General features: G+C 45.5%; 1 protein-coding gene across 13 annotated transcripts in view; it reads right to left on the bottom strand.

The window, feature by feature from the left end:
* The window catches only part of MBD1 (methyl-CpG binding domain protein 1), a 1,384,891-nt gene that overhangs the window by 1,078,812 nt on the left and 291,741 nt on the right, over positions 1 to 14,338 (bottom strand). For all 13 annotated transcript variants that reach the window (XM_078664741.1, XM_078664738.1, XM_078664739.1 and 10 more), the window contains exon 6: positions 12,441 to 12,526. In XM_078664741.1, the coding sequence (XP_078520867.1) occupies positions 12,441 to 12,526 (86 nt within the window). The remainder of the gene's footprint in view (positions 1 to 12,440; positions 12,527 to 14,338) is intronic.

Raw genomic sequence — 14,338 nt, 5'->3', positions numbered from 1 at the left:
TCTGCTTTATGAATGGGTTCAAATGGATGTTTCATCAGTTGTTGTAGAACCAGATTTAGTCTCCATTCCGGAGGAGGCACTCTAATAGGTGGGAAAGTTCTGAAAAGTCGCTTCAGGAACTGCTTAATGAGACAATTGGAACAAAGGGATGCCATCCCTGAAGATCTTCTGTATGTAGAAATAGCCGCTAAATGCAATTTAACCGATGCAAACATTAGACCAGACTTTGAAAGTGACAATAGATAAGGCAGAACATTATCTGGAGAACATTCCAGCGGATGTAAGTTGTTGTTAGAGCACCAGCAACAGAATCTCTTCCATTTTAAGGCATAGGTCCGTAATGTAGAAGAGGCTCTTGTTTTATTCAGAATGTCCCAACATTCTTGAGGTAAGTCTACATCCTTGAAATATGTGAGTCGAGGAACCAAGCATGGAGTTGCAGTTGAGCTAGGCAAGGATGAAGAATCTGACCTTCGCTCATTGAGAGCAGATTCAGTAGTATCGGAAGGCGGAATGGCTTGCACTTGGAGAGAAGGAGAAGTTCTGGGAACCAGTGCTGACGTGGCCATTTCGGTGCAATCAGAATTATGCAGCATGGTTCCTTCTTCATCTTGTGTAGAAGTCTCGGGATCAGAGGAAAGGGAGGGAATGCGTAAGCAAAGATTCCCGTCCACCTCATCATGAAAGCGTTCCCCCAGGAACCTTTCTCCGGCTCCCAACTTGCGAAGAAAAGGCACTTCCGATTGCTTTTGGTGGCAAAGAGATCCAGATTTCGCTTGTCCCACTTCTGAAAGATATTGTCTAGTATTGTTTGATCCAGTTCCCATTCGTGACAAGATTTTGTTGTCCTGCTGAGGGAAACCACCCAGGTGTTCTGGACTCCTGGAAGATGTTCCACCTCGATTGCAATATTGTGCAAGAGAAGCCACTTCCAGATGTTTTGTGCTTCCTGGGACAGAATGTGAGACCTTGTACCACCTTGCTTGTTTAGATAATGCATGCATGTGGTCGGGTCTGATGAGAACTGTAGATCCTTGGAGTCGTGGTAGAAAAGACTGCAGGGCCAGTGAAATTGCTCGAAGCTCCAAAAAGTTGATGTGCATTTTCGCCATTGCTGAAGGCCATTTCCCTCTTATGCCAAGGTCTTGAAGATGGGCACCCCAACCTTCCAGGGAAGCATCTGTAGTAAAGATAAAATCCGGAATTGGAGGCTGAAAGGTGAGCCCTACGGAGACATTCTTGGAACAACTCCACCAAGAAAGCGTTTCTTTCATAACTGGAGTTACTTGAACTATGTCGTCGAACAAACCTGAGATCTGGAGCCACTGATTGTCCAGCTCCTCTTGAAGTGGCCTCATTTTTAGCTGTGCCTGAGGCACTAGCAGAATTGCTGACGATAAAATCCCCAGAAAAGATTTGATCATTCTCACTGAAGAGAACTTTCTTTTTAGAAGATCTAATGCCAGAAAGAGAAGGCAAGATATTCTGTCCGCGGACAAGAATGCCTTGTCTTGAATAGTGTCTAATTTTGCTCCCAGAAATTGTATTACTTGAGAAGGATAGAGGCTTGACTTTTGGGCGTTTAATGAGAGACCTAGTGAGTGAAACATTTGCAGGCATTTCCTTGTTGCAAGAGAAGCCTGGCGAAAGGATGGAGCTTTTATTAGCCAGTCGTCTAGATACGGGAATAGTTGGATGCCTTGCAGCCTGAGATGAGCTCCTACCAGAGCTAGAAATTTGGTAAAGACTCTTGGAGCCGAGCGCAGGCCAAATGGAAGGACTTTGAATCGGAAATGTGCACCTGCCACAGAGAATCTCAGGAACTTTCGATGTTTGGGATGAATTGGGATATGGAAAACGCATCTTGGAGATCCAAGGTTGTCATAAAATCCGCATGATCTAGAAGCTGAAGAATTTCCTGGAAGAATTTCTTGGAGTGTTACCATGCGAAAGGATTTCTTCTGAAGGTACTTGTTCAGCATTCGCAAGTCCAAGATTGGCCTCCAATCCCCAGACTTTTTCTTTATTAGGACAATAGAATCCCTTTCCTGTTTGAGAGAGAGGAACGTTTTCTATCGCCCCTTTTGACAAGATAGCTTTCACCTCTTTCCTGAGTAGAGAAAGATGCAGTGTGTTCTTCTTTAGAGGTGGTTTGAGGGGGTGTGGTGTACAGTACCCTGGGGCGCAGATGGTATTGTTGTGGGTGCTAAAATGAGTATTCTAGGATCTAGGTTAAAGTGGTATTGGTAGTAGTAGCTAAACTAAACTTAAACTTGGGAGTAGATACTGCAGTCTAGCCTGGGGTGGGTTACTGGTATGTGTGTTTCAAAGAAAACCAAGGCAGTGTTTTCTTCTTTGCATTATCAAATAATGTAATTTATATGTCTTTATTTAGCAAATGTAAAGATTTTACAGGCTATTGTGGCAGTTTTTTGAGCCTAGTATGGTTATATTGGGCTGCATATGTATATGCATATTATCTAGATATATATGGTTATTTTATGCGTATTTATATGTATGTGTATATATATGTATGTGTATATATATATATATATGTATATATATATATATATATATATATGTAGATATATGCACATTATTGGCTATTGCTCCGGGGTCCCGCACGTGGGCGGGACTATACAGTGCTTATGACTATTGATGAGTATCCCCTGGAAGAGAACTAACTTTAAACTTGGTGTGGTTGGGTACAGGTATCCGTGTTGTTGGGATGTGTGGTAATTTGGGACAGTGCTTTGATAGTTTTTGTACAGATCGCCTCCACCGAGCACATGACTAGTTGGCCTGTTTGTAGTGTTGTTGCTGTTGTCTGCGCGTAGTGGGTTTGGCTCAGTAGGTGTATTGAGTAGTCCTGGTGGAGGTTGCTTTCAGGAGGGAGATGGAGCAGTTCTATAGAGGTTACCTAGTGAATGTGCGTGTGTGATGGTTCCAATATTCCTTTTTCTCACCACTACTGTATTTGACAGCTGGAGTCTGCACGGCATCATGTTCTTTTGATTTTACGTCTGCTTCCAGTGGGAGGCGGGGGGGGGGCGGGGTTTCCTCATGCCGTCTGGGTAGGGGAGACCGAGAATAACTGGCAGATGGGGTAAGAGTATGAATATGCTGTTGGGGTAGAAGGAGAAGGTGTCAAGGAGTAAGTCGGGGGCAAACCCGTCATCTTGATACCTAGTGCAATACACATCCATTGTTAATTAGAAAGTGTGGAGCAAGGGCACTACTTTTTGTCTAGCGCCGGGACACTCCAGGGAGTGGCTGTGCGCTTTATAAGTACCCAGTAACATACTAATGAGGACCCCAATGTACAGTGGCAAGATGGACGAAAATCGAGGGGCTGGAATACAGTACCGAATGATCGGCAATGGTTAAGATTAATTCAAACATTTCCCCCATCACCTTGTTGTAGGAACAGACCAGCATTTAATTGCACTCAACCTGGAATACGCCTTACAGCCTAAACTTATTTCCTCATTATTATAGTAACTTTATTCCTATCCTGAAACATGCCCTTTAAGATTCAAGGCAAACACAAACCTACTCCTTTCGAAAGTCATTTCAGTTCCCCTGCCCCGTCGCCCCCCAAGTGTTGCCCGTAACACATTTCACGTTAAAGTCATTGATCAGAGCCAGTACACCCCACGTCCCTCGCACAGCCGAGCTGGAATTGCCTGACTTGCATTTTCCCCAACGATCATTATGAACGCCTTCGCCTGCCTTTCCTTTTATCAGACGGGCACAGACCCTATCCTCCAAGCGGCAATCAACAAACCAACAACTGACCATAGGACCTCCTCTATCAAAGAGGGCTTGATAGCCAAAACAGTCTCACTTAATAGCACCCAGAGAGTCCTCAACCCCCACTGCTGTTAAAGCTTAATTCTCTGAAATCCAACAGTCTCTTCCTGAAGGTCTACTACCTCCAGTTGTGTCCAGAGATAAGGAGGTTACTAGATCCCTTGCCGACCACGCCCACATACTCCGGCAGAGTGAATTTCAGTTCTCATCTAACACTCGGGCTTTAAAACAATCCTCTCCAAACTGGGGTAACATAATATGGATTTAGAGTTTTAAATAACGTACAGAATAAGGCGCCTACACTAAACTAACACGTAGGCTTATGGGTTTCTTAATTAAACTGGAGTACTGCTTGTTTGGAAGTGGTGGGAGGAGATGCGATGCTACAAGTGGGTAGTGTCACTGTTTGGTTAAGCCACCAGTTGTAAAGCAAGGACGCACAGGACACGAACTAGAAGTATAAAATGAGTCGTGTAAGTGCACGAGAGGGTAACTCGCAAGCAAAGGGCAGTGTGGCTTGCGATTCTTAATGTTTCCCCTTGTGCATTTGAATCTGTTAGCCTAGTGTAGACAGATCTGCAGGGTTTCCCTTAGAACAGGGGAACCCGGTTCGACTCTGCGTCGGCTCAACATCCTGTGATTTGGGGCAAATCACTTAATCTCTCTATGCCTCCCAAAAATGAATCTGTCCTAGTGTAACGTAACTGGTGGTCATGTAAAGGGCTCAATACCTTGAGGTCGAGTTCGTGCTATCTAAAACTGTAAAAACAAGCATTTGCAATGCAATAGGTCTCGAAATTGTGAGAGTTTGAGCTATTGTCATTGTAAATGGCAATGCCTTTTATTTATGCATTTGAAAACCTTCAAGCTGTGCGTAAACAAGCACATTGTACTTATAGTCTATGCTTATGAGAAGCAAGGCTGGCAGTCTCTTTTACTGCCTGCCTTGCTTCTTGGCTATTATAGTCTTTCAACATTGCCGCAAGGTCTTGAAGCAAAGTTGCAGGCATTTGAACCACTGGCTCTTGATGGTACAATTTTTGAGGTCCTCTTAAAGACTCACATGGTTCATAGTATTCCTCCTCTTCATCATCTTCTTGCTATTTTATTCTGAGTTCTGAAGGGTCATGCGCCTGTCCATAGGGACCACCGTCATCTTCAGATTCCTCCAAATAATGGCTAGGAGGTAAAGGTGAAATGTGTGACACATCAAGGTAAAACTGTCTGGTAGACGATAATTTAGAGCTCAAAATCGGAGTAAATTGTAAAGGCATAGGTCTTTTACGCTTCAAAGTGGCAGAAATATATGAGGATGGTGATTCATATTCTGCTGAGATGTCTGTAACAGACGGCATAGTCGATGTTGTGATCATACCCGTCGTCGACGGAAAAGACATAGTCGGCGATGTGGTCATCGACGTCATGGTTGAAGTTGTCGTCCACGGTGAACTCGCCGTCGAAGGTATAATCTTGGTCGATGATGAGATAGTCAACGGTATCGAAGCATCGTCGACGGGATACTCGTCGACGGCGAAGGCATCGTCGATGGGATCCTCGACGACGAAGCCGGCGTCGACGTGATGAGTCGTTGACGACGTAGGGACACTCGTTCGACGGCACCGCCGACGATTTCGTCGACGGTGTAGTTTTCTCGACGCTGAAGTTCCACTCACCTTCTGTGGCGATTTTCTCGCCGACGAAGATGTTTTAGATGTCGACGGAGGGTCCTGAAGAGATTTAGAGGTAGTTTTCAAAGAAACCTTCACCTTATCTCTAGATTTTACCTCAGAAGAGACTTTCTCTTTTTTAGAGGAAGAGTGACCCACCTCAGAAAAGGATGTTTTTAAGGTCTTACTCAGCTTCTCAGGATATGGAGGTGGACGCTTGAGGACTAACTCAAGCGTCCACCTCCTTGGATTGGAAACTAACTGGACAACAGAGCAAGTAGCACGACAAAGCGTAGCGCGCTCATAGGCGCTTGTACAAGGATATTTTAAAACTCATGATTGGTATTTTGTTTATTTGCGAACTGCTGCCGTTTTATGGCATTTTAATAATTACCCACTCACTTGCACCATAATCGTGTTTTCACCGCGTTTGGAGCGGGTCCTTCTCCCGTGAGGCAGCACTGTGGCGGCCATCTTGGGTTGGGGGGGTTGCACAGACAAGCTGCGCACGGTCTAGTCGTCGCAAGGACGCTAGACCGGTATTTAAACGGGGCAAACTAGGCGGCCTGTGATTGTAAACTAACTGGACAACAGAGCAAGTAGCACGACAGAGCGTAGCGCGCTCATAGGCGCTTGTACAAGGATATTTTAAAACTCATGATTGGTATTTTGTTTATTTGCGAACTGCTGCCGTTTTATGGCATTTTAATAATTACCCACTCACTTGCACCATAATCGGGTTTTCACCGCGTTTGGAGCGGGTCCTTCTTCCGTGAGGCAGCACTGCGGCGGCCATCTTGGGTTGGGGGGGTTGCACAGACAAGCTGCGCACGGTCTAGTCGTCGCAAGGACGCTAGACCGGTATTTAAACGGGGCAAACTAGGCGGCCTGTGATTGGAAACTAACTGGACAACAGAGCAAGTAGCACGACAGAGCGTAGCGCGCTCATAGGCGCTTGTACAAGGATATTTTAAAACTCATGATTGGTATTTTGTTTATTTGCGAACTGCTGCCGTTTTATGGCATTTTAATAATTACCCACTCACTTGCACCATAATCGTGTTTTCACCGCGTTTGGAGCGGGTCCTTCTCCCGTGAGGCAGCACTGCGGCGGCCATCTTGGGTTGGGGGGGTTGCACAGACAAGCTGCGCACGGTCTAGTCGTCGCAAGGACGCTAGACCGGTATTTAAACGGGGCAAACTAGGCGGCCTGTGATTGGAAACTAACTGGACAACAGAGCAAGTAGCACGACAGAGCGTAGCGCGCTCATAGGCGCTTGTACAAGGATATTTTAAAACTCATGATTGGTATTTTGTTTATTTGCGAACTGCTGCCGTTTTATGGCATTTTAATAATTACCCACTCACTTGCACCATAATCGTGTTTTCACCGCGTTTGGAGCGGGTCCTTCTCCTGTGAGGCAGCACTGCGGCGGCCATCTTGGGTTGGGGGGGTTGCACAGACAAGCTGCGCACGGTCTAGTCGTCGCAAGGACGCTAGACCGGTATTTAAACGGGCCATGTTGACGCGCAGCGGGCACGCGCTGCGGGCTCGCCGGAGCATCGCGGGAGTCACGCCAGAGTCCAGCCCGTCTGCGCCCGTCCGCGCACGACCGGGCGCAGGGGCTGGGACGGCTGGTCAGCGTCGCATATAGTCCCCAGAGGAGCTTAAATCCTTGAATAGAGGTGAGCCCATGGTGGACCAGGCGGTCTTGCTGCTGCTTAAACACCACGGCATATCCCGGACTGTCAGGGTCACACCTGCCCTGGGTACACATCCCACTTTACAAATAGCTAGCCTTAATACCCGCTCGCTTCACTGTCATCATTTGGAGGTATATAATATGCTTCAGGACAGTGATATTGATGTCCTGACTCTCTCGGAGACCTGGACGGATGAGAACTCGATGCCGGATATCATTGCCGCTGTTCCAAGCGGATATGATATAATGTGGCACAACCGCCCAGGGGGCTCACGGGGGGGTGGGGTAGCTATCCTCTATAGGAAGACAATGACAGTTGAAAAGGTATTAACAGAGACGATTGACCTAGCCGATTTGCTCGGGGTAAAGGTCACTGTACACAATATGTGTTGGGTGATTTTGTCTGTCTATCGCCCGCCTAAGTCAACTCCACTTTTCTTTGACCTATTTTGTCCTATTATATCTGACTTTAGTTCAAGATATACAAAAATCCTGGTAACAGGGGGTTTTAATCTACATTGGGACAAGTCTAACTGGGACTCACCTATGCGTCAGTTAGACACATTAATGTCTGCACTGGGTTTTAAACAGATTGTGGATGCCCCAACGCATGTAAAAGGTCACACTCTTGACCTCATGTGGACCACAGATGCCACTTTAACATTCAGTGAGGCAGCGCCCTGTATCTGGTCGGATCACTGCTTGGTCTCTTGTGAGGCCCCCCTCAATAGCGGGGTTGTTCGTAACTCACCCGGTTCTAGAAAAACCCGGAAATGGGCTGAAGTCAACCTGATGTCTTTGACTAAGGCACATCTGGAACCCCCTCAGGCCTTAGAGCAGGATTGTAATCTGGACCGAGAATACTCTGATTTAACGAGATGTATGACTCGGGCCATCAATCAGATAGCGCCAGTGAGAATACAGCAAATAAAGGGATCAGGGAAAGCTCTCTGGTTTACACCATTCTTAAGGGAAACTAAAACAAAGCTAAGGAAGTTAGAAAGATTGTGGAGGAAATCCAAGCAGGACATGGATAGGAATATCTATAAGGCCTCCCTCCATCAATATAAAAAACTTATGATCCAAGCTAAAGCGGACTACCTAGAGTCGCGCCTAAGCAAGGCTGCTAACATCCAGAAAGAAACCTTTGAAGTATTGGCCGAGCTAAGTAAAAAACCTGACAATGCTAAAGCCCCTTTCGATTGCAACACCTTCCAGGCCTATTTCCTGGAGAAGGGGAAGAATATTGTTCAGGAGATAGAGAATGGGGCGGCGACAGGGACTGCCACCGCCCTAACATCTAAAAATGCGAGCGATTGCTCTCTTGAAGTGTTCCCGGAGATGGATGCACTAATCTTGGAACAGCTGATGGGTAAAATTAAATCTGGTTCCCCAGCTGACCCATATCCACCTGAGATTTTTCGCATCGCGCGTCCTCTGCTAGAGGACTGTATCATCTCTCTCCTCAACAAATCATTAGACATGGGATATCTGCCGAGTGAACTTAAGGAGGCGCGGGTAAGACCCTTATTGAAAAAACCGGGGTCGGATCCTGCCGTGTTAAAGAACTACAGACCCATCTCCCAGCTGCCCTTTCTCTCAAAAATCCTTGAGCAGCATGTTCTACAGTCCCTGTCCTGCTATCTGGAATCTTACCATCTACTCCATGACAGACAGGCAGGTTTTCGAGCCCATCACAGCACCGAGTTGGTGATGCTCTCGGTGCTGGACGAACTAAGAGGTGGGTTACCGCAGGGGTCCGCCCTGTCCCCGCTTCTATTTAATCTGTACCTGCAACCACTGATCGCTTCGCTGGCTGCGATGGACTGTAAAGTCTTTAACTACGCGGATGACACGCAGTTGCTGCTAAGTATAAATGACACCACGGCTGCGCAACTCCAATCCCAGAACATCTTGAGGTTCACGGTGCAATGGATGACGGATAACCTTTTAAAAGTCAACCCTGACAAAACTGAGATCTTGGTTGTCCCATCCATTTCTTCACCTTGGAGTGATCTCTACTGGCCTATGGAGTTGGGCCCTGCCCCAATACCAAGCCTGGCTGTAAAAAGCTTGGGGATTAGGTTGGACGCTGACCTGTCGATGGCTCCTCAGATCTTGTCGGTGGTAGGCAGCTGTACTAATATCATTCGGCAACTGCGGAAGTTATCCCCTATCCTCTCACAGCCCATGATGCGATCAATAGTGGCCGCTATTATCATTTCCAGAATTGATTATGGGAATGCTCTCTATCTTGGCCTACCGAAAACTCTTACCAACAGGCTCCAGGTCTTAATGAATGATGCTGCCCGATTGATCTTTAGACTCCCGAGGAGGTCTAAAGCCACTCCTTTATTACAAAGCCTACATTGGCTTCCAATTAAAGAAAGAGTGGAATTTAAGAGTTTGTGTACAGCTCATAAGGCAATTTATGGTAAGGCTCCGGCCTACATCAAGGAGCGCCTGCAGCGGTACTGTCCGGTGAGAACACTTCGGTCTTCGGACTCGCAGCTGCTGACCTGTCCTCGCCATAGGCTAGCGACAAAGGGAGGGAGAGCCTTTTCAGTGTTGGTTCCCCAGCTGTGGAACAGCTTGCCTGGAGGGCTGCGCGAGGAAGGAAACCTCTTAAGATTTAGAAAGAGCCTAAAAACGCTATTGTTTAGGAGAAGCCTGAGCATGGCATAATTTAGTGTTGCTCTTTGCTCTGATTCCGCTATGTTATTGTCCTGTACCATCTTTTCCTGGCGCTTAGAGACCTGTAGGTGATTAGGCGCGGTATAAAATTAAAATAACAATAACAATAATACTGCCTTCACCTTCAGATACCACCTCAGATGATGCCTTTAACTTCTCCAACCAAACCAGCAGGCGTCCTTCTCGATCCTTCAAGGTCTTGGCAGGAAAGGTTCTACTAATCCTGCAGTCCTTGACCTTGTGTGCTGGGTAGAGGCAGTAAATACATTCCTTATGTGGGTCCTCAAAGTGTAGTCTCCTCTTCCCACATGAAGAACAGGCCAAAAACAAACTCTTCTTGGAATCAGACATACTTTCCCTCAGCTGAAGAAAGGTTTAAGGAAAAAACTGAGCAGAGCTCAGGGAGACTCCCTAACTCACGAGGTGCAGTAGAAAATCTAAGGGTTTGCCTCTCTGTGGGGAAGGTTCTAGAGGGTGCTGCTGCCTGATTGGTTGGTTTCCAAGTTTGGTTCTTTTTACAAAAAGACTAAGATAGGCTAATGTAGTGACTTTGCTATACACTATAGCCTATGGTATAATGTTATTATGACTATAATGTATATGTTTTATTGTACGGCGAGACTCCCACCTCGTCGGCGGGGATGGTTCTAAGCATGTGAATCTATGGAAGATACCCCAATACTGGATAACGTCAGTTGCTCATTGCGCTCAAAAAGCCCCACAAGGCCATGTCTTCCCCCACTATTGCCTGTTGGGTTAGGTGGGTGAAACCGGTATAGATCTATGTGAATTCGGGGCTCACTCTACTAGAGGGGCAATGGCCTCCAAAGCATTTACCCTGGGAGCTCGTCTGGAAGAAATTCTGAATGCAGCAGACTGATCTTCAGATTCTACCTTTAAGTGGTTTTACTTCAAACCGGTTATTGACATGGCTCACTAGGTCATGAGCAAGCTTTAAACAAGCATAATCCTCACCTCCGGTCCAGACAAATAGAATTAAACATTTCCTAGCTATCGTAACGGAAAGTTTCAATTCTATTTAGGACTCAGAGGCAAGGATTATCCCACCCAGGGTACAAGTTCCTTTGGTTACCTACCCACCCTCATACTGGGGTAAGTAAGCGCTTTACGGTTTATGTTTATGCATTTTGACAGTCCTTCTATGAATGTCCTTGGGATGCGTTTCCTCCTACAGGGTTAAACCTTAGCCATTTTCATCGCTTATGCTATGCCTTTGATTTTCTACAGGCGACTCTAATAACCCGCCAGCTACCGTCTTCTAGCCTCGCCCTCGCCGCCGTACCACGCATCCGAAGAGCCACCGCCGGAGGCAGATCCTTCTCCTACCTGGCGGCCAAGAAATGGAACTCCCTCCCCATCCACCTTCGGCTGACCCAGGACCATCTCGCCTTCAGGAGACAACTCAAGACCTGGCTGTTCGAGCAGTAGCGGACCCTTTACCCCAAGCGCCTTGAGACCCGTCCGGGTGAGTAGTGCGCTATACAAGTGCTATGATTGATTGATTGATTGATTGAATAAACAAGATTCATGAAGGGTCCTTGTTGGCTGAGCTCGAGCGACGAAAGAGGAGGAATGAACACTGACAGAGGACTATCGGCACCCTGGAGACCAGTGATTGGTGCAGAATGACTGTACACTCTATCCTAGACACTATTGTTTTAACTGTGTTATTCCCTATGTTCCATGGGAATAGTAGTTTTCTTTGACTTCAAATGGTTGCGGTCTAATAAAGTGAAGAAAGAACATCATAATCCTCTCCTCCGAGTCCTTGATAGAATTGTAACTTTCCGTTACGATAGCTAGGAAATGTTTCATTCTACAGCGATCAACATGTTGTCTAATGGGTATTGGTATTCAACCCACAGACAGGTCATAGAATTCTCACCACCTCTAAGTCTGACAGGACAGAAATGGAGTCCCAAAGTCATCCAGTAAGAACAGTAGAAAAGCCATCCTTCGCCTGCATCCCTGAACTAATCCATAAGAGCTGCAGGCATAAGAGGTGTGGCACGCAGTTGGGCACAGGAACACACTGCAGGAACAGGAAGATTGCTCCCCTTCCCCTCCCTCCCTCTTCCCCACAACAACCATCTGAGAGGGTGCAATACCAACCACTGATATTCACTAGATGTCCAACTTGAGGGTAAAGCGGACAGGGTGACTAGAAAAAGCCCAGAAGAGCCCACATAACTCAGGTACACATTAAAGGAAACCCATACCTCACTCACAGCAGTCATTCATGTTGCCACTAGTACTCTCGATCTGGGGATGAAGATGGGAGGAATAAGGTGGAAAAAAGAAAGAGAATGTCTGCTTCTTCTTTCATGTTAACATCTTATTTATTATTGATTTAAAACAGATATCACCTGCCTTTAGCCTTAAAAAGCTTCAGATTAAAGCACACATTCCTCTATGCTGCACGTAAACATGCCAGACCTGCCTTTGCTAAAAACTGATCAGCGAACACTGAAGAGCTACTAATGAAAAACCCATTTCATTACAACTGAAGCAGAACAACATCATTTGTATTTCAAATACTAACCTTTGCAGTCTGAACAAAACCAGTGGATTAACTTTGTCTTGCCAAACAGTACTCCAGAAAACCATGTTTTACAGCCTTCGCAGCATCTAAACGAAAATAGGATGTTAGTGTCCTGGAAGCTTAAACAAAGAATACATGAATGAATAATCATCTTTATACGATTTGATAAACAAACCACAAAAGCATATAAATAAAAGTCATTAAAATATGATTCACAGAAATATAGTTTTGCTAAAATGAGCTAAAATATAATATCATCCGTGGAAAGTCCTTAACCTACTATGCGTATCCTCATTGAATAGGAATACATACCAAGAGGCCCCTTACAGGTCTATTTACCCGTCCCATGTCAAAGACTGGTTTTTTTCCCCCCAGTTTATTTAATTCAAGAAAAAACAAGTTATTTACATGTACACTGTGACTCCTGAGTAGTGGTATCTGTCAGATTCACATGCTTGAATCTTCTCCATGGTGTGTGTCCCACAATAACAGAAGATATAGCAGCAATAAAATATCACCATAGACCTCCATAGAATAGAAAACTCACTAAACAAAATTTTCAGTCTAATTTTAAAACATTAAAATTTCAGCCAATCACAGCAGAGACCTCAGAGTTCCCTTCCCCACAGAGCCACCATACCTCAGATTTCATGCACAAGTGTATAGTTATACAAAACTGTGAGGTAATTGGTGAGCCTAATCAGGGAGGAGGGAAGGTCGCATGTGAATCTATAAAAGATACCAATACTGGAGTACCACACTGTACAGGTAAGTAACTTTTTTTTCTCCAGTATTGTATCTTTTATAGATTCACATGCTTTAATCCGACTAGTAAGCAGTTTATAGCACAATAAAAGAAAAAGAAAGGTGGTGGACAGGCCATCCATCCCACCCTGACGCAAACTTGTACCATCAGATACCAAGAAGAGAATAATAAGCATACAAATGTACAATCAGTATGTAAAGAACATAGAAGGCTAAAAGCGGACTACCTTAGGCAAAGAGATGTCTAAGTATAGCTTGTTCAACAGAGATATCGGACTTCTTCCAACCATCAAGGCAGTAATGCTTCGTGAATGTGTGATCGTTCGCCCACATTGCCTCCCTGCATAGGTCAGGGAGGGATGCTCATGCAAACAGGTCAGAGGAAGTCACCAATTTCCTAGTTGAGTGAGCTTGTGTTTTTGCAGGAAGTGGGCGGCCAGGCTTTTCTTGACTGAAGGTAATCATTGAGGTAACCCAACGAGCAATGCAAGCCAGTGTCAAGGCTTGTCCTTTCCTAGGTGCCGAGAAAGATCAGCAGCTGAGAGGAAGATCAGCAGCTGAGAGGAAGATCAGCAGCTGAGAGGATTTACGGAAGATCTTCGTTCTTTGTAGAACATTTTAAACAACTTTAATGTCCAGAGAATGCAATGCCCTGTCCACTGCGGAGAATGGATTAGAAAAGAACGTTTGTAAGAATCGGCTCATTGAGGTGGCAGGTTGAAGGCCGTTTTCACTAACAAAACAAAACGTGCCCTTCTGTTATCAACTTCACCTATTGGGGCTTTTTTTCAGCTAACAATGTAGGTGATCATTCACAGAGGTATGATTCTAGCTACTCAAACATTCCAATATTATAGACCAGCACAGTAGTGCGCAAGAAATTGAACAGGTGTCAGGCTTCATCATTGCCCATCCCACATTCGCCAAAGAATCCTCTAATGGCAAACAAGCCCATGTTAGGGCTGTAGTTCCAATATTAGTAGGAAACTAAGGTGAAAAAGGAAAGAAAAAAGGGGGGGGGGGGTGGTCCAATAAAAATCCCTGCCGCCTGCCAGTCACCTATTCTAAATTGTATTCATTGGTGGTGGAGGGATGAATAAAAACATGAAATATAGGATAATAATAACACTGTT

The sequence above is a fragment of the Lissotriton helveticus genome, chromosome 10, assembly GCF_964261635.1.
Source record: "Lissotriton helveticus chromosome 10, aLisHel1.1, whole genome shotgun sequence".
Lineage (NCBI taxonomy): Eukaryota > Metazoa > Chordata > Amphibia > Caudata > Salamandridae > Lissotriton > Lissotriton helveticus.
The sequence above is the reverse complement of the archived record's forward strand: the minus strand, read 5'-3'. Positions and strand labels throughout refer to the sequence as shown.